This window comes from Malaclemys terrapin, chromosome 10 (genome assembly GCF_027887155.1).
Source record: "Malaclemys terrapin pileata isolate rMalTer1 chromosome 10, rMalTer1.hap1, whole genome shotgun sequence".
NCBI classification, from domain to species: domain Eukaryota; kingdom Metazoa; phylum Chordata; order Testudines; family Emydidae; genus Malaclemys; species Malaclemys terrapin.
This window is the reverse complement of record NC_071514.1, coordinates 68,258,543-68,283,505: the sequence shown is the minus strand read 5'-3', so window position 1 is coordinate 68,283,505 and position 24,963 is coordinate 68,258,543. Positions and strand designations below refer to the sequence as shown.

Sequence of the window (24,963 nt, the reverse complement as noted above, 5' to 3'; positions counted from 1 at the left end):
GCAACATTCATACTTGGTTTTTCAGGTGAAACCACTCTTACAAGTCACCCGCCAAGAGGAAGAAATGCAGGCCAAAGATGAGGAGCTACAGAGAACGAAGGAAAGACAACAAAAAGCAGAGAGTGAATTAAAGGAATTGGAGCTGAAACACAATCAGGTGACATACAGTTGTGGACCACTGGAAACTTTATCAATTATTTTATTTTTAGAAGCTTATTAAATGTTACAAAATACCAGCAAAAGGGTCTATTCTCCTTATGCTTCTGATCTCTTAACATCAATGGGCCTGAACCAAAGCACACTGCAGTCCACTGCCAGACTTCAAGAGCCTGGACCCCTAGACCTCCTATCAGTGTACTAATCTGTATTCAGTGGCAGTCTAGGAGATCCTTGGAATCATAGAAATGTAGGGGTGGAGAGGAGCTCACAAGATCATCTAGTTCAGCCTCCTGCACTGAGACAGGACCAAGTAAACCTAGACCATCCCTGATAAGCATTTGTCTAAACTGTTCTTAAAAAGCTCTAATGATGAGGATTTCACAATTTACCTTGAAAACCTATTCCAGAGTTTAACTACACTTATAAAGCTTTTCCTAATATCTAATCTAAATATCTCTTGATGCAAATTAAACTGATTACTTCTTGTCCTACCTTCGGTGGACATGGAAAACAATAGGTCATAGTCCTCTTTATAACAGTCTGTAACATATTTGACTTAACACGTCGCCACTCAGTCTTCTTTTCTCAAGAGTGAACAAGCCCAGTTTTTTTAACCTTTCCTCATAGGTCAGGTTTTCTAAACTTATTACTCTAGTTGCTCTCCTCTGGACAGTCTCTCCAATTTGTCCACATATTTCTTAAAGAAAGCAGCACTGGGTAACTTGTGAGCTAAGTTTTAAATGCATATCCATTTATCTGCATAGCTGTGTGAAGAAAAGAATCTCCTTCAGGAACAGCTTCAGGCCGAGACCGAACTGTATGCTGAAGCTGAAGAGATGAGAGTCCGCCTAGCTGCTAAGAAGCAAGAGCTGGAGGAGATCTTGCATGAAATGGAGGCCCGGATTGAAGAGGAGGAGGACCGCAGTCATCAGTTGCAAACAGAGAAGAAAAAGATGCAACAACAAATGCTGGTACGGTAACCTATGTACAGCTCATACAATTGCACCTCGCTGACAAAATTGGCAACTACTGATCATATGACAGTAGCTGCTATATAGTACTTTGTGGAATATGTATATGCTACACCAGTGGTTCTCAAACGTTTGTATTGGTGACCCCCTTCACACAGCAAGCCTCTGAGTGCGACCCCCCCCTTATAAATTAAAAAACCTTTTTTATATTTAACACTATTATAAATGCTGGAGGCGGAGAGGGGTTTGGGGTAGAGGCTGACAGCTCGTGACCTCCCATGTAATAACCTCATGGCCCCCTAAGGGGTCACAACTCCCAGTTTGAGAACCCGTGTGCTACACAGTAGTAGGAATGCTTCTCTGCTGTTTTCCCCTCCATGTAATTCTTTATAGTAGACAGGCATATTCTTCCCCATCCCAGTTTAAAATATTTAAAGAGTTTCTTTTCTAAATGGCTAGATTACTAAATCTTTCCTTCTGTATTGCCAAGACCCTTATGGGTCACCCATTTCTTAAAACTAGAAAAGCTTTTAATATGCCCACATAGGTTTGGGCAGGCCTAAAATAGGCCTTGTAGTACATTCATTCTAGAATTCATGTTTTTTGGGGCTTTTTTCCCCACCAAAAAGGACCTTGAGGACCAGCTGGAAGAAGAAGAAGCTGCAAGGCAAAAACTACAACTTGAGAAAGTAACAGCAGAGGCCAAGATAAAGAAAATGGAAGACGACATTCTCGTAATGGACGATCAGAACAACAAGCTGACCAAGGTCAGTGTCATGGGCCCAGTTTTCTACTTAGCGCAAAATCAATGTAAGATGAAAAGATCTCCTCTTCAGCTACGATGGTAACAATAACTTAGCACTTCATAGTCACATAGCTAGCAGGCAATAAGCCCTTTGTGTCTGGAATGGGCTGGTGACAACGTTGCCATGTTTATCCTAGACAATTTAAAATCTTATTAAAAATCTAAATGTTGTTGGCCTTTTGAGTCCTCTAATGGCAAAAATATCTCCAAGCAAAAATCCCCATAGCAGTTAAGCAAGATCAGTGGAAACATTCCCCTTTAGCTCCTAGAAAGAGCAGACAGCTCCCCCTATGCACAAAACTCACTAATTCCTTTTAACTTGTAAAATTGTACGTAATCATCTAACTGTTGTTTAACTATATTACTGCTATGTCTTGATGCCATCTCCATGGATGTCCATACCACTTGCTTTCTAAAACAACTGAATACTAAGAGATAAAAGACAGCTGTACAATAACATTTGCTAAAGGATATCTGTGTGTTCCTCCCAATCTGGGATAACTGGTATAACTTCTTATGCATCAAGCTAAGTATGTAGGGTCACCTCGTGCAGAAGCCCATCACTTCATGCACAACTTACCTCCTATTTTGAGGGCTTTAATTATGCATAGGCCTTGTGCTGGTCCTCTGGACAGAAGGAATTTCACCCATAAACTCTAAGGCCATGATTCAGAAATGCACTTGAAGTATGCATGTGTTAAAATACTTTCCTGAATCGGTGCCCAAGTACTTGCTAGCATAGAGTGGGTATAAAGAATCTAATAGTCTAGTTGATCTCATAGAAAGCATCCACCACTTTCGATCTCCTCTATAATCAAAGTGCTACATGATACGGTCAGGAAATGTCGCATTTAAAAAGATCTGATTTATTTTTTAGTGTGTACATTGGCATTTCATGGGCACAAATAATATATGTTCTATCTGTAAATGGAAACTTTTTTTTCTTAAGGAAAGAAAACTCCTTGAAGAGAGAATAAGTGATTTAACAACAAATCTTGCAGAAGAAGAAGAAAAAGCCAAAAACCTTACAAAGCTGAAAAACAAACATGAATCAATGATTTCAGAACTGGAAGGTATTGTAAACCAAAGGTGGTTTTATATCAATTGCTTATTTGAGTTGTATTTTTAAAAGACCTTTAAAAAAATAGAGACAATACATTTACCATCTAGGTTTTCTGAAATGCCGGAACATGAAATTCTGTAGTAATTACCAAATAAAATTTATTTTTAATGACAGCCCTGGGGGGCTCTTTCCAAGTAGGCAGAAATGTAATTTTAATTGCTTTGTATGTTTGTTTTTCACTTTTAATTTCAAATGGTATTTGCCAGATTCAGTATTCTGGGGCCAGTTAGAACTATGTATTTATGAGAAACCCAGGCTTTCATTTATTACAAATCATTTTTTTAAAATCATTAAGTCAGCCAAAGGTAAAAGAGATGAACAGTTTCATCTGTGTGTCTTGGAGAATGAACCCAACCTACAAAAACGATGGGATGGGAATAATGCATAAGCAAAACAGAGGTCCCTATTTTGTTAGAGTCAGCACAAGAAAGAAAATATGGCAAAAAGTAGTGCTTCGGAATACTGGGGAGCAGAGAGTTCTGATTTATGGATGGACAGAAAGTAAAGTTCGTGTGCTAGTTGCAAGTCACTAGCCCTTCACTACAAAAAGAAAATTGACTTGTATTCAGTGTATAACCAAATGGAGAAGTACAGTGACCTCACTGCTTTTCTGTGTATATGTACCTATGTTCAGGATCACTTTGAGAATTCCTTGGGCTGACTCACTACCCTGACAAGAATCCCCATTTTTTCAGTGCGACTGAAGAAAGAAGAGAAGAGCAGACAAGAACTGGAGAAAACGAAGAGGAAGCTGGAGGGAGACGCCAGTGATCTGCATGAGCAGATTGCAGACCTGCAGGCGCAGATTGCCGAACTGAAGATGCAGCTGGCCAAAAAGGAGGAAGAGCTGCAGGCCGCTCTTGCCAGGTATCCAACTCCACCGACAGAAGGGCCTGAGCTGAAACTCCAGATCTGGACATGCACACACCAATCCCCACCCACACTTTGTGAAAGTTCAGCTCTGAATCTGATCTCTGCACTTTGAAGTGCAGGTTATAGACAAAAATACACTGCAAATTACTACAAGTCTGCACCTGAACCATTCAAATGAATGGGCGGGAGGGTGGGGGCATGTTTCCCATAGACTTAAATAGAAGCAGGATCCTCAGGCCATGAGAAATCAGGGCTTGAAATGTCATTGGCCACCAAGCCCCCATTGAGCAATAAAATCCTTCCACACCTCAATATCCTCTGGGATACTGTCTTTCCATACAGGGCAACAATCATTTTCCCAAGCCTCCTCTCCCCTCCCTTCCATATCTCTTTCCTGCATTGGGGGCCCAGTTTCTTACATGTCAAACAGTTGAGAAAGTCTTACTCTGCAGATACCAGTGATCATCCCAATTGTCTATGTCATCCAAGAGATGAGGACATCACATCTACTTCTGTCATTCTCTCTCCATGCTGGTTAAGACTGTCTGCACAATGAGCTAAAAGATGAACCTAGCACATACCTTGAAACGTATATTTAGGATGGGATTTTCTAAAACTCTTGGAGTTGGCCTAATTCTGTAGATACTGAGGTCAATGGTAAAGCTCCTATGGATTTCTAAAGGACTAAGACTTAGGTCATTCAGAAAACCTTACCCTTAAATACATAGTTTAAGCTATTCTAACATAAGATGGGGTTATCTTATCTATTATCTGGTGTGGATTAATTACATTTCCTAGTAAAATTAAAAAAAACGTGGATTCATTTAGGTTATTTGGATTGAAATCATAGCACCAGCTCTCAACAGCTCAATAGACTTGAAAATTTTTTATATATACACATCATATTTTTTTGTCCAGGCTTGAAGATGAAATTGCTCAGAAGAATAATGCCCTCAAAAAAATCCGTGAGCTGGAAGGTCACATCTCTGATCTCCAGGAAGACTTGGATTCTGAGAGAGCAGCAAGAAACAAAGCAGAAAAACAAAAGAGAGACCTGGGTGAAGAGCTGGAGGCCCTGAAAACAGAACTTGAAGATACCTTGGATAGCACAGCTACACAGCAAGAACTCAGGTATAATGACCTAGCACACGGTAGAAAAACAAATGTAGCCAAAAATCACTATAAAAGACATAAAAACAAAAAGCACTATTTCAGTAAAATATTGCATAACACATATCTAGTGATGTGTAAAGATCTGCACATCTGGAGGGAATAACATGGGCTCTAAGCACAAGCCCCGGTGCAAGGAACTCTTGGATTCTTATTCAGGCTCTGACAGTGTTGCCCTACGAAGGATTGGACAAGTCACTTAATTAACTAATACTTTTATAGTAGCACTTTAGAACTATCATCACACATATGTGCAATAACACAGTTTCCTGTGTGATTCGATTATCTGCTAGCTGTTCCATTCTTGTGTGTATTGCTTTCCAGAGCAAAGAGGGAACTGGAGGTCACAGTGCTGAAGAGAGCTCTGGACGAGGAAACTCGGACTCATGAAGCCCAGGTCCAGGAGATGAGGCAAAAGCATACTCAAGCTGTGGAAGAGCTAACAGAACAGCTGGAGCAATTTAAACGGGTAAACTGAAAACCACTACCCTGAAAATGGGTTTATCTATTAGTCATTGTGGATTTCTTTTACACAATGTATTTTTCTTTGCCTTATGCATTCAGGCCAAAGTAAACTTGGACAAGACCAAGCAGACACTAGAGAAAGAAAATGCTGACCTGAGTACTGAAATCAAGTCACTAAATCAGGCCAAACAAGATGTGGAGTACAAAAAGAAGAAGCTGGAAGTGCAGCTTCAGGAGCTACAGTCCAAATACACCGATGGAGAGCGCGTCCGGGTGGAACTCAATGAAAAAGTCCATAAGTTACAGGTAAGAAATACCTTCTTTGGTGACCTGAGAGGCTCAGTGGGACAACTGGATATAGAGTGACTGACGTATTCTGGGTGCCACACAATGGTGTTGCTAATATAAACCATTACTTGTTTCTTACTAAATGCCTATTCCCAAGAACTGTTAACTCACAAATGCAGCAATAAAGGGCTTCTTAGTGTGTTATATAGTAAAAACCTGTGGAAATAGAATATGGTTTTATTTTGTATTTGCATTTGAAAACCAACTTTTCAGAATCAATTTCTTCATAACAAGTTGCACTCCATTGGGTATAGACCTCTCCACTTAACTAGGGAGTGTGACAGAGGGAGTGGGGCACAAAATCAAGGCACCTTTTGCATGGAGCTGTTCTACAGCTGTACTGGACAAAGGGAGGTTCAATAAAGTTGCCTGTGACAGAATTCTCCGAAACCTCTACCCCAAACATATGCTTACTTGCTGTGGATTGGTTCCACAGCACTGAAATCTCACAAATTCTCTTAGCAAAACTTTGGCAATATCCACCATTCTGACATGATTTTTGCCATCTTGAATTATATCTGAACTGGAAAATAGGCCTCTTCTTGGGTTCTGGAAGTGATCCAGAAGCACAGGAACAGGTTCTGGTCCTGGCATTCAAATACAAACTGCAATTCAAGAGTTCAGTCTGGACCCATCTCAAACATAGCTGGGGTAGATGGGATTGAAGCTATACAAAATGACTGAAAAGATTCAATGTGATTTTTCTTTAGGTTGAAGTGGAAAATGTTACCGGTTTGCTCAGTGAAGCAGAAACCAAGTCAATCAAACTCACTAAGGATGTTGCAAGCTTGGGATCTCAGCTACAGGATATGCAGGTAGGCTTCCCACTGGGATAACATGTATAAAACATATTGAAAAAGGAACAAAAAAATGACCATGTTCTATTATGATGATCTCTGTAGGAGTTGCTTCAGGAGGAAACTCGGCAGAAACTGAATGTAACTACCAAGCTTCGCCAGCTGGAGGAGGAAAATAACAACCTGCAAGAACAGTTGGAGGAAGAAGCAGAAGCAAAACAAAACCTAGAGCGACATATTTCGACACTGACAATACAGGTACAGTGGCAGTTAGAACATTATCTCCAGTGCTGAGTCTTTACAATAGGTCCATAGATTTCAGATCTCTAGTTATCCCTATACATGTTAGACAGTGAACTATTGTTACTAGGCCAGAAGCGGCAAGTGTATGACCTGTAGACCAGCTGTAGCCTGTGGAATTCAACAGGGCAGCCAGTAGCCACCCTCTTCTTAATGCAGAAGAGAGTGTGACCACAGGATTACTGGCCACACCTTGGGGCAAGATCACTCGCCTCATGATGGAGTCTGGTGCAATGGGCCTATAGCCTCTGTAGGCTGCCTCATGATGTTAAAGATGAGTGACTGCCATCAGCTTCATATTGAGCGAGTTAGGTGCACGCCTATGGGTTCCTTGGACGATGTCATATGCAGCCCGCTGTTGTGCAAACTTAGAGTACCTCTGCTATACAGACTTGTTTCATTCCTTGAATTCAAATTTCAGCTTTCTGACTCAAAGAAGAAGCTACAGGAATATACCAGCACAATAGAGAGTATGGAGGAAGGCAAAAAGAAATTCCAGAAGGAAATTGAAGGGCTCACGCAGCAGTTTGAGGAAAAAGCTGCTTCTTATGACAAACTGGAAAAAACCAAGAACCGACTCCAGCAGGAGCTGGATGATCTGATAGTGGACTTGGACAACCAACGCCAGCTGGTCTCCAACCTGGAGAAAAAGCAGAAGAAGTTTGATCAGGTATGAGCTTATGGTTAAATCCCTTCATGTTATAACCTAACTTTGCTGGGAGTCATGGGTGCAGAGAGTAAGTTGTTGAGTGGGAATTAACAGAGTTATAAAAAAAAGATTAAGGTTGAATTATATATGCCTTGATTAATTTTGTATCTGCATATACAGGGACCTTTCCCTGTAGTCATTAGTAATTGACAAGACTAATGCAATAGAAAACCCTACACTTAATGGCTTTCTGTATTAACAGGATTACTGTGCTCAAACTGAGAATTTTTATGTTATTGGTTTATAGATGCTAGCTGAAGAGAAAAACATCTCTTCCAAATATGCAGACGAAAGGGACAAAGCAGAAGCTGAAGCTAGAGAAAAAGAAACAAAGGCTTTGTCCTTGGCCCGGGCTCTTGAGGAAGCTTTGGAAGCCAAAGAAGAACTGGAGAGAACCAACAAATTGTTGAAAGCGGAAATGGAAGATCTAGTTAGCTCCAAGGATGATGTTGGCAAGAATGTAAGTCTTACAATATATATCCCTATTTCAGGGATGATCACTTAAATTAATAGTTAACAATACAAAGATCTACATTTTCAGTGTGGAGGGTTCTTCACAGTATAAAATCCATTCAACGTCAGAAGTTTTATGCAGAATTCCATGAGCAATTCCATCTGCATCCAGTCCTATCAGAGACTCAGCAATGAATTATGCTTACAAGCCTTCTTTAGTCTTGACTTTACTGATCAACAGAAAGTTATTGATCATGAAGAGGATTGTTTGTCCTCATTTCTGAGAGAAGACAAAATTTAAGCAGAGATTGAGAAGTATTTGCTAACCCAGTAAGCAGCTTCCAAGTTGTAAAGTTTGCAGATCTGAATTTATTTATTGGATTTGATTTTGCCAGCAGCTACCACTGTGGCTAAAAGAAATTTCCACAGTTGACTTGGCAGAGTTCAGTTGTGACAGGATTCAAAGCAGTGTGATGGCTCTAACAGGTGTCTGTGAGCTAAGAGCTTCAGAAGGAAATAAAAATTAAAAGGAACAAAAGAAGTCCTGCTAACTTGATTTGATATTGCTTCATATCTCTTATTCTAGTAGCATGATCACATCACTACCACTAAGGGTTTATTTCCACAATTGTAGGTGTTTAGACTAAAAATGAATCCTGGGATAACATTTGGTATCCAGGGTCTCAGTCTATGAATAAGCTGAATTTTGCCTTTTAAAATAGATTTATAAGGGTACAAAAAATGCTAGTTTGCCTTAATCCATTGAAACTTAATCCATTCTCTCTCCACAATTCATATATTCCAGTTTGTCCCATGCTATAGAATGATCACATTCCAGCAATATGTATTTTTAGATTGATTACAATAAATTAAAACATTCTATTGATTTCTCATTGCATGAAAGGTCCATGATTTGGAGAAGTGCAAACGTGCCCTGGAACAACAAGTGGAGGAGATGAAGACACAATTAGAGGAGCTGGAGGATGAGCTACAGGCTACTGAAGATGCCAAGCTTAGATTGGAGGTTAACATGCAGGCCCTAAAAGGACAGTTTGAAAGAGACTTGCAAGCTCGAGATGAACAGAATGAGGAGAAGAGGAGACAGCTGCTTAAACAGGTACAATTCATTATCAGTGACACTGTAAATGCTTACTCAAAGTAATTGCAAATCCCCTGGCTCAGGCCATTATTAGTAAGTGCTTCAGGATAATAAGAACCAAACATTCTTCTTCCTTGTGCTTGGCTGAATAAAAGCCATATAGACCATTTTGCTTTGCTTAAAAAATGAGCTGCTGTTATAGCAGTGTTATGGCTTGAGGCTATTTAAGTATAAGGAATCTGACTGTAGAAGACAGTGATTTACCAGGGAGATTCCATTTAGTGTAAATCACCTGAATTATTAACTCTGACATAATGGCTAAAATGCTCCCCGTGCTTTCAGTGCACGTAGTAAAAGATGGATCCCAAATATAATATCTGGCTTCCCTGGATGAATCATTAATGACAATGAACTGATCCAAAAATTCTGGAAGGGAAAACAAACAATGTAGACCCTGTTGGTAGAGGTGATATTGTGACTACAAACACAAATATTCCATTCACCGACTGAACTACACATGTATCCCTCAGGACAGAATCAAGCTTTGGTCTTTTACCACACCGAACTCCAGTATTTGAGCCAAATGAGAATTTATTTCAGCAGTCAGTGGTATTGTAAAACTACTGGAGCTTTTATTACCTGTCGGCAAGCCCCTAGAACACCATAGTATACACAAGCCGGATGTAAGTAAAGTGTGTCTAAGTGTGCTAAAGTGTACCAGTAATCCTAAACAAAACCTTCTTTGCTATTGTTTAGCTCCATGAGTATGAAACAGAACTGGAAGATGAGCGTAAGCAACGTGGCCTGGCAACTGCAGCTAAAAAGAAATTAGAAGTTGACATTAAGGATCTGGAAGGTCAGGCTGACTCTGCTAACAAAGCTCGGGAAGAAGCCATTAAGCAACTTCGTAAACTACAGGTTTGTGGCTCCTGAGACTGAATAGTTTTCTGTTGGGCCGTTGATGTGACTTGTATAACAGCAAGTGGAAATTAGATGTCATTTGTGATCTTGATGCTAGATAGATATAATAGAGATAACATTAGAGAGGGGTTTGAACCAAGACCCCAGATCCAAAATGTTTAGTTAATGAAATTTGACTGACGTTGAGATAGCTGGCTTAGCGAGTGAAAAATAACCACGTTTCGCAGTGGACGGTCTCGCCACAACTAACTGGTCAGCACTGATGTGCTATTGGCATCTCTGTGGAAAACCGAAGGGTTCCATCAAAGAGGTGAAGCAAAAAAGGCCAGATGTGGCGATAGAACTCAAAATTGGCTCTCCAGTCCATGGATATAGCACTGTGTATTTTTGAAAAAACAGCTATCACATTTGCACCTGCCTGAATAGTAGCCAGTTTTCAAAAACGCTGTATATAGCAATCAGTGATCAACTTGACAAGCCAACTCTTAAACACACTGAGGGATTGTCTAGATGGAGAGTTAGCGTGCAGCAAGCTGGGGTATAAATCTACAGCACGCTAGCCTGCAGCGTACTAACTACCTGGGTGGATGCTGTAACTGTTCACTAAAAGTTCCATAGGGTCTGTTGACTCAGTCTTGTTTCAAAGCAGACTAGATCAAAGTGCATTATGGAACTGTTAGTGCGTGGCAGAAGGGTCCACATGGTCAGTTTTGTAATTACATGGAAATTAGTATTTGTTTTGTTTTTGTCCAACTTTCTTTTCAACAAAACTGTGATAACCACTGACAAATACAAATCCATCCTTTTCTTTTTAACTGTCTGAAACCAGGGTCAGATGAAGGACTTCCAACGAGAGCTTGATGATGCCCGTGCGTCAAGAGAAGAGATATTTGCTACAGCCAGAGAAAATGAGAAAAAAGCCAAGAACCTGGAAGCAGAACTTATGCAGCTGCAAGAGGTAAAGTGTGAATCTTAGAGAGTACTAGAATACAGACTGCACAAGATCTTCGGTAACAAAACACAGTTGTACTTGAGAGAACCAAATCATTAATAAAAAAAAAGTGATATTGGCTGTGGTGCAGGGAAAGCTACAGTCAGAATCTCTTATAGCAGGTTCTGTGGATCTCAATAAAAACCAAGGCCCAGATCCTCAAAGATATTTAGATGCTTGACTTCCATTTAAATGGGCCACAGTGCTTAGAGATGCTGAGTACCAAGAGCTTCCTTTAAAACTATTAACCCATAAGAAGATATTTTCACTGGTTGGAAAAGAAAGTGCACTGTCTGTTACAACCCCTATGACTTTTTCAATAATTTTGTACTCCTGACATCTTTCATCATGTTTTAAATGGATACAATCCTTGTATCTGGAAGCACAAGAAAACTGCTGACGGGTTGGATAACACATATTTTTGTTCCATTAATCTAGACCAGGGATCTCAAACATGCGGCCCGGGGGCCGCATGCGGCCCGCGGGGTTGTTTTCTGCGGTCCGTGAGCTCCTCGTGCCCCCTCCTCCCCCCAGCGTTTACCTAGAGTAGCTCCAGCCCGAAGCACACCAGGGGAAGGGCAGGCTCCCTGCCTGCCCTGCCCCCTGCCACTCCGGAAAGTGGACGGAACATAGGGAAGGGGGGGCACAGGGCTCTGTGTGTTGCTCTTGCTTCAGGCAGCGCCCCCAGTTCCCCGTTTCCGGCCAATGGGAGCTGCTGGGGGTGGTGCCTGAAGCAACAGCAACACACAGACCTCTGTGCCCCTCCTCCCCCAGGTTCTGGCCACTTCCTGGAGTGGTGCGGGGACAGGCAGGCAGGCGGCCTGCCCTGCCCCCGGTGCGTGTCGGGCCGGAGCCTGCCGCCCCGCGCCCCTCCTGCAGCCCGACCCCCTGCTGTTCCCCGCACCCCTCCTGCAGCCCAACCCCCTGCTGTACCCCACACCCCAACTCCCTGCCCTGAGCCCCCACCACACCCCACACCCCTCCTGCCCTCCCTGGGGGCAGGAAGGGGGCAGAGTTGGGGTGGGGATTTCAGGGAAGGGGTTGGAATGGGGGCAGGGCCTCATGGAAGGTGTGGAGTGGGGGCGGGGCCAAGGGTGGCAGGGGGAGGTGTCAGTAATGCGGCCCTCGGACAATGTACTAGTCCTCATGTGGCCCTCGTGATCATTTGAGTTTGAGACCCCTGATCTAGACTACAGAATCATAAATTAATATTCTGGTGACAGAAATGTCTGACAAAGATTGGGTTTAAAAAGACATTATGGCTGATTAGTCTCTCACCCCATAGAACTAAATGGTTGGACTGAACTTTGTTTAACACTCTTCATTTCTTTAATACACTGGCTGTTTTCCCCCCCTAGGATCTGGCTGCTGCAGAAAGGGCCCGCAAACATGCTGATCTGGAGAAAGAGGAACTGGCTGAAGAACTTGCAAGTGCTGCTTCTGGGAGGTAAGAATTGACAATTATTTTCAAGTGTACCAAAGCCTTGCTAAATACTTCTCAGTAGCCAATGTTTATGTCCTGAAAAGTGACATGTAGCTCCAACCTTGCCAACGCGTACACATATGCTTAGCTACAAACATGTGGCTAATTTCATTAAAATCAATGGGACTACTTATAAGTGATTCATAGATATGAAGGCTAGCAGCGAGGGGCAAGTGAGGTCTCTAGTAACATAAATAAGATGGCAGCAGAGGTAGACTCATTTCAAGAATACTTCCTGATTCTCCACAAGTCTTCAGCACCTTCCAGTGTGTTGCAAAACATGGTCAACTGCTCAAAACCAAAAACTACATGCTTTACAAATTTAAAACTTACAGGACTAGCCTCCAGGATGAGAAACGTCGTCTGGAAGCTAGAATCTCCCAACTGGAGGAAGAGCTAGAAGAGGAACAAAGTAACATGGAGGCAATGAGTGATCGCTTCAGGAAAGCAGTACAGCAGGTACAGTCCATTTGACTGCGTCTCTAAGTAAGAGGGGTGTAGGGTGTATGTCTGTATTATTAATGAACGTGTGTGTCTGTCTGTACCCATCCAAGTGTGTGTTTGTTTTTGGACACACCTTCAGAGAGCTTCCAGAAAGAGACTTTGTTTTATATTACATTGGTCTAACTCCCTTTTCCCAAGCCTAAGGTAATAGCTGTAGATTTTAAAGTGCTCTTCCTAAATATCTCAGTCAGAGCAGCTGAATAACGAGTTGGCAACAGAGCGCACGGTGGCACAGAAGAATGAGAGTGCTCGGCAGCAGCTGGAGAGGCAGAACAAAGAGCTGAAGGGTAAACTGCAGGAAATGGAAGGAGCTGTGAAGTCCAAGTTTAAGGCTACAATTGCTTCTCTGGAGGCCAAAATTGCTCAGCTGGAGGAGCAAGTGGAACAGGAATCCAGGTACTTGGACACTACAACTCATCCCTCACTGGTAAAGCCATCCTTTTATTTAGTGAGTCTAATACCGGTAATCAAGGTCCAAATTTCTTGGTCGAGGTATAGTCAAAGTCCAGACTTCAGAGAAAATAATACAAAACCAACAATAATCACAGTAATAAGTAAATAAAAAGATTTCACTATCATTTCAAAAGTGGCTGGCAGTCCGGGTTTGGCCCACGGTCCACCTATTGACTACCCCTGTTTTAATACATGAAATACCAAAAAAAACTAAAGGTTTTCCAGGATTCTATTAGTGGCATTAAGGTTTGGTAAAGAGTCTCACACACATGAGCGGTGTTTCTTTGGAAAATGACTGGTTTGTATCAAAAGCTTGCACAGGGCCAGCTTTGGGAAGAATTTATTACTGAAAAGTCTTCTAGAATTTAATAGAAAACAGTTTCCCTGCTGTAGAATTCTATGGGCTTGCCAAAAAAGCTAGATGCAGCATCTTATTCTCTAGGTTTTCAGAGTAGTTTCTGTAGAAACCTATTGGTTTACCCTCCTTTACATTCTATACTGGCTGTAGGACCATTTCATTAGTGCTAGTCTTGTTGTTTTGGGCTAGATCTTGACTCCACTGGCAGGACAGCAAGTTCTGCAAAGGTGTCTAGTTAGCATGGTACTCAGCTCCAAAGGAGTTCTCTGCCTGCTAGGGTGCATGGCTGTCTGGTTCTATTTACCTTCTCCCCTCTCTCCCCGGTCTACAAAGGGGACGCATTACAGCCAGAGGGCTACTATCAGCTGAGGAAAAAAGAACAGGAGTACTTATGGCACCTTAGAGACGAAAAAATTTATTTGAGCATAAGCTTTCGTGGGCTAAAACCTACTTCATTAGATACACACACACACACACACACACACACACACACACACACACACCATGAAACAATGGGTGTTACCATACACACTATAATGAGAATGATCAGTTAAGGTGATCTATTACCAGCAGGAGAGAAAAAAAACTTTTTGTAGTGGTAATCAAAATGGCCCAATTCCAGCAAGTTGACAAGAAGGTGTGAAGGTGGCTCCGTAGAATGCATAGATCTGCTAGACCATAATCCTGCTTGGAGAAGACCTAGTAAGCTATGAGCTGGAGTAGAGCTCTGCTGTGCACTTGCTCCACACCTGGGAGGAGGGAAAGTGTTCTGTCCCCAAAATGCTCTTGCAGTTCCTCATTTTTATTTACTTTCTGACTAAAGAAGCAGGGTTTGGCTGTAAGCGGAAAACTAGTAAATAACTAGTTTTTTTTTTTTTAAACACCCAACCATTAGAAATGTGGCAGATGGATATACAAAGATTCCAGGGCGGGCAAATGCTCCCTGCTTTCACATCTAGAAACAAACACAGGACAGGTGTATAATGAGTTGACCATGGGAGAAGCTGCTGCTTCCTTCAGTTTTTACAGAAGTTTTACAGAAGCATTATTGTGAGGAAGGCTTTTAAGATGAGGATCGCTCATGCTTGTTTTCACAAACCCTGTGCACCTAAGAATTCTCCGTTTTCCAGATCAGTCAGTGTCATGCTGTCATTTGCAGAGAGAAGCAGGTCACAGCCAAGACATTGCGCCAGAAGGACAAGAAGCTGAAAGAGGTCTTGCTGCAGGTTGAAGATGAAAGAAAGCAAGCAGAACAATACAAGGACCAGGTAATGCACCATGTGATGGGGATCCAGCAGGGGAGGAAAGGGCTGCTGTGAGTACCCAGGCTTGTGAGGCACCTCACCACTATCTGCCTCTAGCATGAAGTAATCTTGTCTGTGCCCTCTGTAGTTCAGCTCCCTGCCACCAGCTGCCTCTGGCCACACAAGCACTGCCTTCCCAGCCTCCACAGACCTCTCTGCAGGCTAGTGCTTTGCAAATGCCAACCCAAGTCCTACTGTTTTCTTTCCCCAGAGGGACAGCATATACACTAGCTTGTTGGATTCAAGTGAGGATCAGCTCCTAATAAGTACATCTTAGTGCTGTGAGGTTATCGTGAAAGCAAGCATACGTTTTATTATCAAAGACTTAAAAGCTACTAAGGATAATAATGGAGACATAAATGGGTACATATAAAACAAAAAGTATAATGCTTCCTAGAGTGTAAACTCATCTTTAACAGGCTAAATCCTGATCTAAAGTAGTTTGTCTTTAGGTGAGAGAATCTCCCAGCATCTCCAACTACCCTGGCTGTGAGCTCTCTTTCATGAATGCAAAAAGCACTGCCCTTTTTGCTTCCTTGGTGAAGGATAAAGCAATGTGCTTCTGCATCCCTCATATACTTCCAAATTCATTGTTGATCTCCAGAGTCAGGATGACTCCCGCCTCCCACACTTCCTGGCTTTATTCCCTGATGTGCTGACTTCATGTTGACTTTACATCCTCCTGACATTGAATGCAAACGGGGTTTCCATTGTGTTGGCTTACAATGCTTATTGTAGACGTGAACCAAGACAGATGGGCAAATCTACATCCTTTGTCTTGCAAAAACCTGTTTGTCAACCTGCCTGGATTCAGACTTTATGTATATATTGGAAAACATTTTTTGATTCCTTGCATACATTGCACAATGATACTAATAACCAATGTTATCCTGGCTTCCATTTAAGAACTCAATGATATTCTTTACAGATAAATACTATGAAAACGGTGTGCTAAGTGTAGCAAGGTTGTCAGGCCTGATAGGAGTTGCTGTTATAGAACAATCAACCCTTTTCCAGTTGGCACTGAGAGGTTTTTAGGGTCACACCTGCTCTGCCTCAAAACAGCCCAAGAAGGCGGGGAAGACAGCTGGGCCTCGGCCTGGAACCAGGCCTTTCAAAGGAAGGGTTTAGGCTCAGAGAGAGCAACACACTGCCTAGATCCCAGACTGAAAGGGCCTCTGGTTGCTGGCCCTAGGGGGAGGAACTCTGTACTTTGGATTAATGAGACTGTTGGTGCAGTGTCTCCCAAAGAGTCAGGGCAAGTCTGGCATAGGATGCTGTGTCGTGCCTCACTGTGAATGCAAGTCAGCAGGACCCCCACAGGGGCTGCCACATAGAGCGTTTGCCAGTGGAAGAGAAAACAGCTTTTTTTTCCCCTCTAAAGTCGTTAACTAGACTCATGCTTGACAGCAAGATTCTCTATCCTCCATACCAAGGCAATGACCAACTGCCACGGCACTGGTCCTGCCAACTAGAACAGCCTGACTGGGCACCGGGTCATAACTTACAGGGTTCAGGTGCCTGTCCCAACTGGCCTCCTGTAGCCATCTGAGCTTTATACAGGGACCACTCTTCATCTCAGAACCTAAAGTGCTAATTTCAGTTGAGACACATCAAATACATGCAGTCCAAAAGAGCAGAGCTAATTCTACTGGGATGTCACAATAGAGGCCACAGCAGCTACTTGCAGGTGTAGAGAGTCAGGAAAGTACATCAACGTGAATAAAGGGGTGCAGATGGAGGAACGTAAACGTTCTGATCTCTTTAAAGGAAACTCAAAAGTCTAAGCATTTCTCTTACTTCTCGCTCAGGCTGATAAGAGCACCGTCCGAGTAAAACAACTAAAAAGACAGCTGGAAGAGGCTGAGGAAGAGGCCCAGCGCATCAATGCAAATCGCAGGAAACTGCAGAGAGAGTTGGATGAAGCAGCTGAAAGTAGTGAGGCCATGAGCCGGGAGATGGCTACACTGAAGAGCAAACTCAGGTAAGGTGGCTTTGTTTTTTACTAGCTCTCTTCTGTCCACTAATGAGAGATTTAGAATTCTAAACTCTAGTAGAATTTGAGGAAAGAAACTTGGTTAAGAAGAAATACCCTGTTGATGCTGGAGAGTTATGGGTTCCCCACATCTGCCCAATGATAAATCCACCCATAATAAAATGCTACCCCTGGTTCAAAGACTTGAGATGAAGTCATGACCCCATCAAAGTCAATGGCAACATTCTTGACTTCAATAGAGCCAGGATTTCACCCTTCAGGGGTGAGATGTTTCAAAAGCATTCAGCGCTCAACTACCTCTGCTCCCATTGAAGTTAATGATAAAATGCCTATTGGTTACAATAGGAGCTGAGTTAGGCCAACAGTGACTGTTGAGACCCTTGATAGTGATATTAACCCTTGATAGTGATATTAAGAACATACAAGAATGGCCATTCTGGGTGAGACCAGTGGTCCATCTAATCCAGCATCCTGTCTTCCTACAGGGGGCCAGTGCCAGGTGCTTCAGAGGGAATGAACAGGGCAATTTATCGAGTGATCTGTCCCGTTGTTCAGTCCCAGCTTCTTGCAGTCAGGTTTAGGGACACCCAAACCATGATGTTGCGTCCCTGACCATCTTGGGTAGTAGCCATTGATGGACCTACCTGCCATGATATTTATTATGTGCAGTACTAGTTAGTAGTCTTGAAGCTAGTCACCTGTCCCTCCTCACACCACACACACTGGAGAGATGACTAAAGTGATACCCCTGAAATTCAGAGACTTGAAATTCTGTAGGGAGTCAAAGGGCTTGTCGACACTTACAATGCTGCCGCATGCAGCTTTATTAAAAAAAAAAAAAAGGTATCTCTCCATATATTAATGTCATAGAGCTGGAAGGGACCCCAAAAGGTTATTGAGTCCAGCCCTCTGTCTTCACTAGCAGGACCAAGTACTGATTTTGCCCCAGATCCCTAAATGGCCCCTTCAAGGATTGAACTCACAACTCTGGGTTTGGCAGACCAATGTTCAAACCACTGAGCTATTCCCCCCAGCTGTACTGCTTAGTGAAGACACCATCTATGCCAAGGGGAAAGCGTCTCCCATCGGTGTAGGTACTCCACCTCCCTGAGGCAGTAGCTATGGCCACAAGAGAAGCCCTCCTGTCAATATAGCACTGTCTACGCCAGGAGTTAGGTTGGTATAACTGCATCGCTCAGGGGGATGGATTTTCCACCCCTCCAAACGACATCATTATACCAACGTAAGTTTGTAGTGTAAACCAGGGCAGAGGCAAAGCACATGCACCCTGTGACACTTGCCCAAGTTGCCTCCCTGTTTCACACATTGACCAGTAGGGTTTCAGCTTCACTGTATAACTGAGAAAAGTGTCAAACTAGCCACTTCCGTTTTCTCATTAACTATAAGAAGCCAAATAATACAGTAGTCATGCAGCTCTGTTAACACTCCTAAGCTTTAATACTGTCAAGCCTGTGATGCCAGTGGCATGAACAAAGAGATCGATTGGTTAAAGGGAAACTGCTGCCCCTACAACATCTTCCTGTGTAAATTTAGTTCATGCTCTTTAATAATAAAACAAAAATTGAACTATCTGCCTAATCAGATCCTTCCAGTTATAGTCCAAGTGACTGCTAGATTTATGGGTAGTACATACGCATGATGCAGTCCAAGGCTCACTTCTACGAACCAGGGTTTTCAAGAATATGCTATAATGTAGTTTGTTTAATTATTTGAAAGTAACTTACCTGAAAGTGATAATGACCATGTGCTTAGCATAACTGCTCGGGACTCTCTATCTCTGTTTCAGAGGGACACAGGAACCTTCGCAGTGACTAAGCAGGTATCATGCCTTCAACTTTGCAGCTAGCTTGTGGTGCACAAATTTCCATTTTCCTTTTGTCCAAGTAAATTTGATGTGAGATTTCTGCAAACTGTGAAGGCTTGGATATCTTGTCATCAATTTGTTGTATCAAAGGAGACAAATATTACAATAACTCTTTTCCATCAGCTGTTTGTCAGTTATTCATCTTTCTTACAGCTAGGTTGTGTTATGACATGGATTTGCAAACATTGCATTCTCACTTTTATCATAAGCTCTGCTGACAGAAGACATATGAGTTGCTCTTTTTTTAATTTCTGCATGAAAATAGTCTTCCTTGCACTTTTTAAAGTCCCAATTAAACATGGAAGTTTTGCAAGCAAAATATAGCTTTGATTAATTAAAACAGCTGATAACATTAAAGGCACATAATGGATATGAACAGAGATGTTGCAGCATGTTAGAATTTCACAGTACTACCAATGCACATTTCATATGGTGAATTGTTTAATGTAATCAGTTGGTAAGAATATTTAATCTTACATGTGCTTTGGAAAAAAATTACTTGCATGAAGTCTGCCATACAAACAAAGTGATCTAATCATAGATTGAGGATAATCTCCTGCCCTCCAAAGCACATCAATATATGCCTGTATTGAATGGCTACTATATATATAGCTACTATACATACTTATAGAGCAGCTATTTGTATACATTATGAGGCATGCCTACATGTTCTGACATAGGATGGAGTCACTGCTGTTTAACGCATGGAAATACCCTATTGAAGTTGTATTGCTTTGATGCTTTAAGCTAAACAGCATCTTACTTTACACCTGCAGTGATGCTAAGAAAATAGCATTCTGTAATATTTGTGGATCTTCTCTTTTTACAAAGACGGGGCTTTGTTCTTAGTACACAAATATTTAAAGATGACATTTTGTCCTAGCAACTGCCTTTAAGTCAATTTAACACATTTGCATGTGATTAGTACAGGGCTATACAGTTAGTGGTTGGGGTGTAGTAGTGCTTGTTCAAAGCTAGATTAAATGGAAAGTGAGATACAAACTAAACAAAGTGCTTTGCAAGGGTTTTTCATCTTGCAGTAGACATAGAGGCGTTTTAGCTCTGGCATAACATTTTCCCTTTCTCCCTTTGTCTACATGCAATGTTGCACCAGGTTATCTAATGGTGTGATTTAAAGTTGATTTTAGGTAAACCAGTACAGATGGCTGTGTGGACGTTCTGAAATAAATATAAACCTGGCTTATATCCAAATTAGTTTAAGAAGCATGATTTAAGGTAAACTGAAATAAGCATTACATAGGGGTTTGCACCAATTTAACAACCTGGACTTCAGTTCCATTATTGCAATTTATATATGTAAACTAGGGCTTGGTCTATGGTGTGTTAGTGCAGTGGTTCTCAAATTTGGGCCGCCACTTGTTCAGGGAAAGCCCCTGGCGGGCTGGGCCGGTTTGTTTACCTGCCGCGTCCGCAGGTTCGGCCGATCGCGGCTCCCACTGGCTGCGGTTCGCTGCTCCAGGCCAATGGGGGCTGCAGGAAGGGCAGCCAGCACATCCCTCGGCCCGCGCCGCTTCCTGCAGTCCCCATTGGCCTGGCGCAGCGAACCGCGGCCAGTGGGAGTCGCGATCAGTCGAACCTGCGGAGGCGGCAGGTAAACAAACCAGCTCGGCCCGCCAGGGGCTTTCCCTGAACAAGCGGTAGCCCAAGTTTGAGAACCACTGTGTTAGTGTATGTGTAGTTTGCATATCCTCTAGGCAGCGGATTCATTGCAAGTCTGGGTTGGGCTCTTCTCCCTTCAGTCCAGCCCCAATATTATTCTCCCATCCCAAATTCTTCTGTCACATTGATGCAACTAATTGAAGTCAATGTATCTACTACAGAGCCTATGGCGGCCTAGCTCCCTAGTGCAGACGCAGCCTACACTGGGAGATGTTTTTCTGTCAGCCTAGGAATTCTCCCCAAACAAAATTAGCAACATCAACAGAAGCCCTCTTCTGTCTACATTGCTGCATCTACACGGCGGGGGGATTGCCATTGCTATGCTCCTTAACTTTGAAGCGTAGATTAACCCTCCCAAAGCAGAGTTTGATCCACAATGATGTGAGGCACCAAAGGGTGCAGGAACAAATAAAGTAACTCTCCCTAGCAAGGAGAACGCAGGGGCAAGATTTGCTTTTTCTTCAATTTGGTGCATTCATTGGACATTTACAATCCCAGCACTTTAGCGCCTTTGATGTCTTAAACAGTAGTAGGGAATCTTAAATGTTGCAGATCCAGACAAATTGTACAGGAGAGAGAGCTGTTTGCAGAAATGGATGCCCTCCTTTGTTTTACATTGCATGTTATCAGTGACAGGATAACTGACGAGATCTCAAACTAGGTTTTATTGGCTAGTTAATTGCTTGCTGTAGCAGAGAGAGCGGACATCAAAATGAAAGCTTAATTTAAGGGTAGTGATATACTGAGCAGCCTAGATACCCCAATGAGTGTCGCAATGGACATAATAGGCTTTTTGTACTCTTCTAACAACTTGAGAATTCAGCTAACATTTTTACATGCTTACCCCTTATGGCTTGATTAGTGGCTTCGATATAAGTGAAACTGACTTAGACTTTTGCTAGGACAAAAGAAACCTTAAGTATTTAGGCATGATTGCTGTACCCCAACATGAGTAGTTGGATGTTTAGCCTCACATTAGTCATCTTTGCACATTGTTCAGTGATCATGAATTTCCTTGCTTATATCTGAGCTCTCAAGCCTTTACAGAAGGTTTGCTTAACAATGGGAAAGTGATAGCAGCCACCATTTTACCAGCAATTTTACTGTCATGTTGAAGTAACATCACTATGGCTGAGAAGCTGTTTTTACTTCTAAGCTGCCACTTGTAGAGCCTCAAGTCTTCTCCTCTCTCTCTCTCTCTCTCCCTCCTCCCCCTTATACTCTAGCCCCCCAATGGAACTAGGATGTGGGGGGGGGGGGGGAATTCTCCATGCTTGGTCTATGGCTGAGAGATTTTTGGGGGTGGGGGAAAGGGGCAAGCTGGAAGAAAGTACATTCAGTGAGCTTCTCTGTGAAAAGCACATCCCATTAATTTCATGAGAGGCATGGATGTAGTCCCTGGGGAGGAAGAGTGCATTGCTCTGTGCTGAATGAGTGGCACTCCACTCCTGTGCACAGTGGTAGAGTCCGTAAGGGTGTGCATGCAGGGAGTGGGAACTTCACTGTTCTACACAAATCAATTTCCCCTCCCTAACTACAAAGCAAGCAGAGGGCAGCTAGGATAGAAAAGATTTAACACTTGTGCACCTCTGCGGTGGGAGGTGTGGCTACTGCAGAAAAGCAGCTGTAATCTTACAGTTTCAACACAATAAAGGCCTTCCATAATCTCTATTTGCAAGGGCATATTCATGCTCTGTTCGGAAATCCAGGGCAATCTTCCCCTGGCAGCAGGGATGCAGTTCTGACTGCGGCTAGATCCAGGTACCTGCATTTCCAGTCCCCTCCTTCACATACACACCACCACACCTTTATCTGCAAAATGAGTGACTTAGTCTCTCTGTTTGGAGTGGGCTTTTCAAAACAAACAAGTGCAATAGCTACACGAGGGCTGTGATTCTGCATGCACAATGTCAGAAATCCAGTTACAGTCCCATGTTACACAGACTCACAAGCCGCACCCTGCCATAGACACCAATACAAAGTACCAACAAGGGCTACAGAAAGTTGCCTTGAAGCCATAACTTCCCTGACATCTTTGCATTTACAATTCTCAGTCCCACCGATGCAGTTACTGGGCTTTGTACACTTAGTCCAGTCTTAATTTGTAAGGAGTTTATTTAAACTAAAGCCTGTTTTCTTACTGCAGGAGGGGAAATGAGCCAGCATCTTTTGCCCCCTCCCGTAGATCTGGAGGCAGAAGAATAATTGACAATGCAGAAGGTTCAGAAGAGGAAGCTGATTCAAGAGATGGAGATTTCAATGGAACAAAAGCCAGTGAATAGATAACACGCTCGCAAACTACACTGCAGCAAGGGGGAAGAGAAGACAATATTTAGCACTGCATAAGGCAACTTAGTTCCAATGCCACACCCACCCACTCTGATGGCAATGATAAGAGCACAGCTGCCTTCTCTCCAATGTAGAAATGGAAGTTTTAGGTGTCGCAAACACTTATTTTATCAAGAAAGGTATTTTGAAAAGGTTTACATTGAGTAATTCACCTTGAGAACTTAGTCAGAAATGCAAATCCGAGCGAGTCAATTTAAATCCCAATGGACATAGTATACATGCAGTTATGCTACAGAAAGAGCCATTGGCCAGCTAATCTTTCCTAATCCAGCCGACCCTTCCTTTTGTCTTACTATTCAATTAATACAGTATAGGCATTTTCTTTTCCTGGATGCTACACCCTGATGCACTGGTCACAAAATGGAAGTGCCGTCTTCAGTCACTTTTCAAAAATAAAGTATCATTTGTTCAAATGAAGTCAAACTGTTATTGTTTTATACACACTTCAGACACAAACACTAATAAAATGTTATAAATCATTACATTTAAGTATTCTCTTTAAGTATCAGTTGGGTGCAATCTGATATACTGAGAAGGAACTTAAGCTGCTGTTGACCTTGTTAGTATTTACATACCTTTTTGAAAAAAGTCAGTCATTTTGTATGAAAAATTCAACATTTAATTCTTTATATTCTTTAGCACAGAGGTTCTCAGACTTCCGTGGACCAGAGGTCCGCGAGCTCCATTCAGGTGGTCTGCAGATAGTTCCTTCTAAGGTGCGTACCTGGGCGGTCGCACACGAGAGAATGAAGGGTCATCTACCTAATTAGTGGAGCTCCACTAATTAGGTGCCTGGACCCTGGAGAAGATGCACATGTAAGGTGAGATGGTGGCCTTGGGGGAATAGGGGGTAGATGGGAGGGGGCAATGGGGTGAGAAGAGATGGGGGGGGGGAATTTGGGATGTACAGGGCTGTGGCTGTTGGGGAGAGACCCCCCTCCTTCCCAGCCTCAGTTCTGTGGCTGCTGTGGTGGGTGAGAGAGGGCACATCCATCGCATTAGAAAGGTAAGACTATTGATATATTAAAATATGAGTTGTGTGCTTTTATTTGTAAAACAAAAAAAGTTTATTTATATAGCGCTTTTAACCAAAGTGCTTTACAATAGTTAGCTAACGGCACAAACAACATTTGGAAAGATCACTAAGTGGTCCATCGAGACCCTCAGCAATTTTCAAGTGGTCCGCGGGGAAAAAAAAAGTTTGAGAACCACTGCCTTAGCATATATTGTTCATTGCTAAACAACTCTGAGAACTTTTCTTTTAGGCTACACATGACTGTTGAAGTTTTCCTTTATGTATCCTTCTCGGAGACTAGTGGTCATACTCAATACCTCTAGTGCAATTTTGAAGCGGTATTTAATACAATGATCCATACCATGCTAAATCTGCACATTCAGGTACTAGCTTGAAGCTGTTTAGCACTGGCTGCTGTGCTCCGGCTGGACTGCAACCCCCCATTCAGGGAAGTGCCAGGAATTATTGGACAGGCACCACAGAAGACCCACAGACAGGCTGGTACTTCCAGCAGCTGGGAGAGTGTGCTAGCAGTCTAGCAGGAGCACACACAGCAAGGCAAGTTAGTGGGACACAATTAAGTGAGAGCAGACAGTTGAACTCTTTAGATTTTAGGCCAGATGATCCTTAAACAGCAAGCTCTGGAGGCCAGGAAATAACTTCAATCTAGACTCCAAGGTGGTCAATATGAATTCAGATCAGTAACTTAAAAAAAAAAAAAAGTTAACCCAAGCCCCATTTCAACCAGCGGC

The 24,963-nt window shown here is 42.6% G+C and overlaps 1 protein-coding gene across 3 annotated transcripts in view; it reads left to right on the top strand.

Annotated features, from left to right (window-relative positions):
* The window catches only part of MYH11 (myosin heavy chain 11), a 97,034-nt gene extending 73,421 nt beyond the window's left edge, over nt 1–23,613 (top strand). For 2 of the 3 annotated variants that reach the window (XM_054041174.1, XM_054041173.1), the window contains 21 exons: nt 26–157; nt 924–1,130; nt 1,760–1,897; nt 2,885–3,008; nt 3,754–3,925; nt 4,850–5,062; nt 5,426–5,570; nt 5,666–5,872; nt 6,625–6,729; nt 6,817–6,969; nt 7,433–7,681; nt 7,968–8,180; nt 9,078–9,290; nt 10,029–10,190; nt 11,023–11,151; nt 12,543–12,631; nt 13,003–13,126; nt 13,359–13,567; nt 15,142–15,250; nt 17,098–17,270; nt 22,994–23,613. In XM_054041174.1, the coding sequence (XP_053897149.1) occupies nt 26–157; nt 924–1,130; nt 1,760–1,897; nt 2,885–3,008; nt 3,754–3,925; nt 4,850–5,062; nt 5,426–5,570; nt 5,666–5,872; nt 6,625–6,729; nt 6,817–6,969; nt 7,433–7,681; nt 7,968–8,180; nt 9,078–9,290; nt 10,029–10,190; nt 11,023–11,151; nt 12,543–12,631; nt 13,003–13,126; nt 13,359–13,567; nt 15,142–15,250; nt 17,098–17,270; nt 22,994–23,129 (3,402 nt within the window). In that variant the 3' untranslated portion in view covers nt 23,130–23,613. Of the gene's footprint in view, nt 1–25; nt 158–923; nt 1,131–1,759; nt 1,898–2,884; nt 3,009–3,753; nt 3,926–4,849; nt 5,063–5,425; nt 5,571–5,665; nt 5,873–6,624; nt 6,730–6,816; nt 6,970–7,432; nt 7,682–7,967; nt 8,181–9,077; nt 9,291–10,028; nt 10,191–11,022; nt 11,152–12,542; nt 12,632–13,002; nt 13,127–13,358; nt 13,568–15,141; nt 15,251–17,097; nt 17,271–19,089; nt 19,123–22,993 lie in introns of all 3 variants that reach the window. The other variant, XM_054041175.1, reaches the window with a different exon arrangement.
* The last annotated feature ends 1,350 nt before the right edge of the window (nt 23,614–24,963 follow it).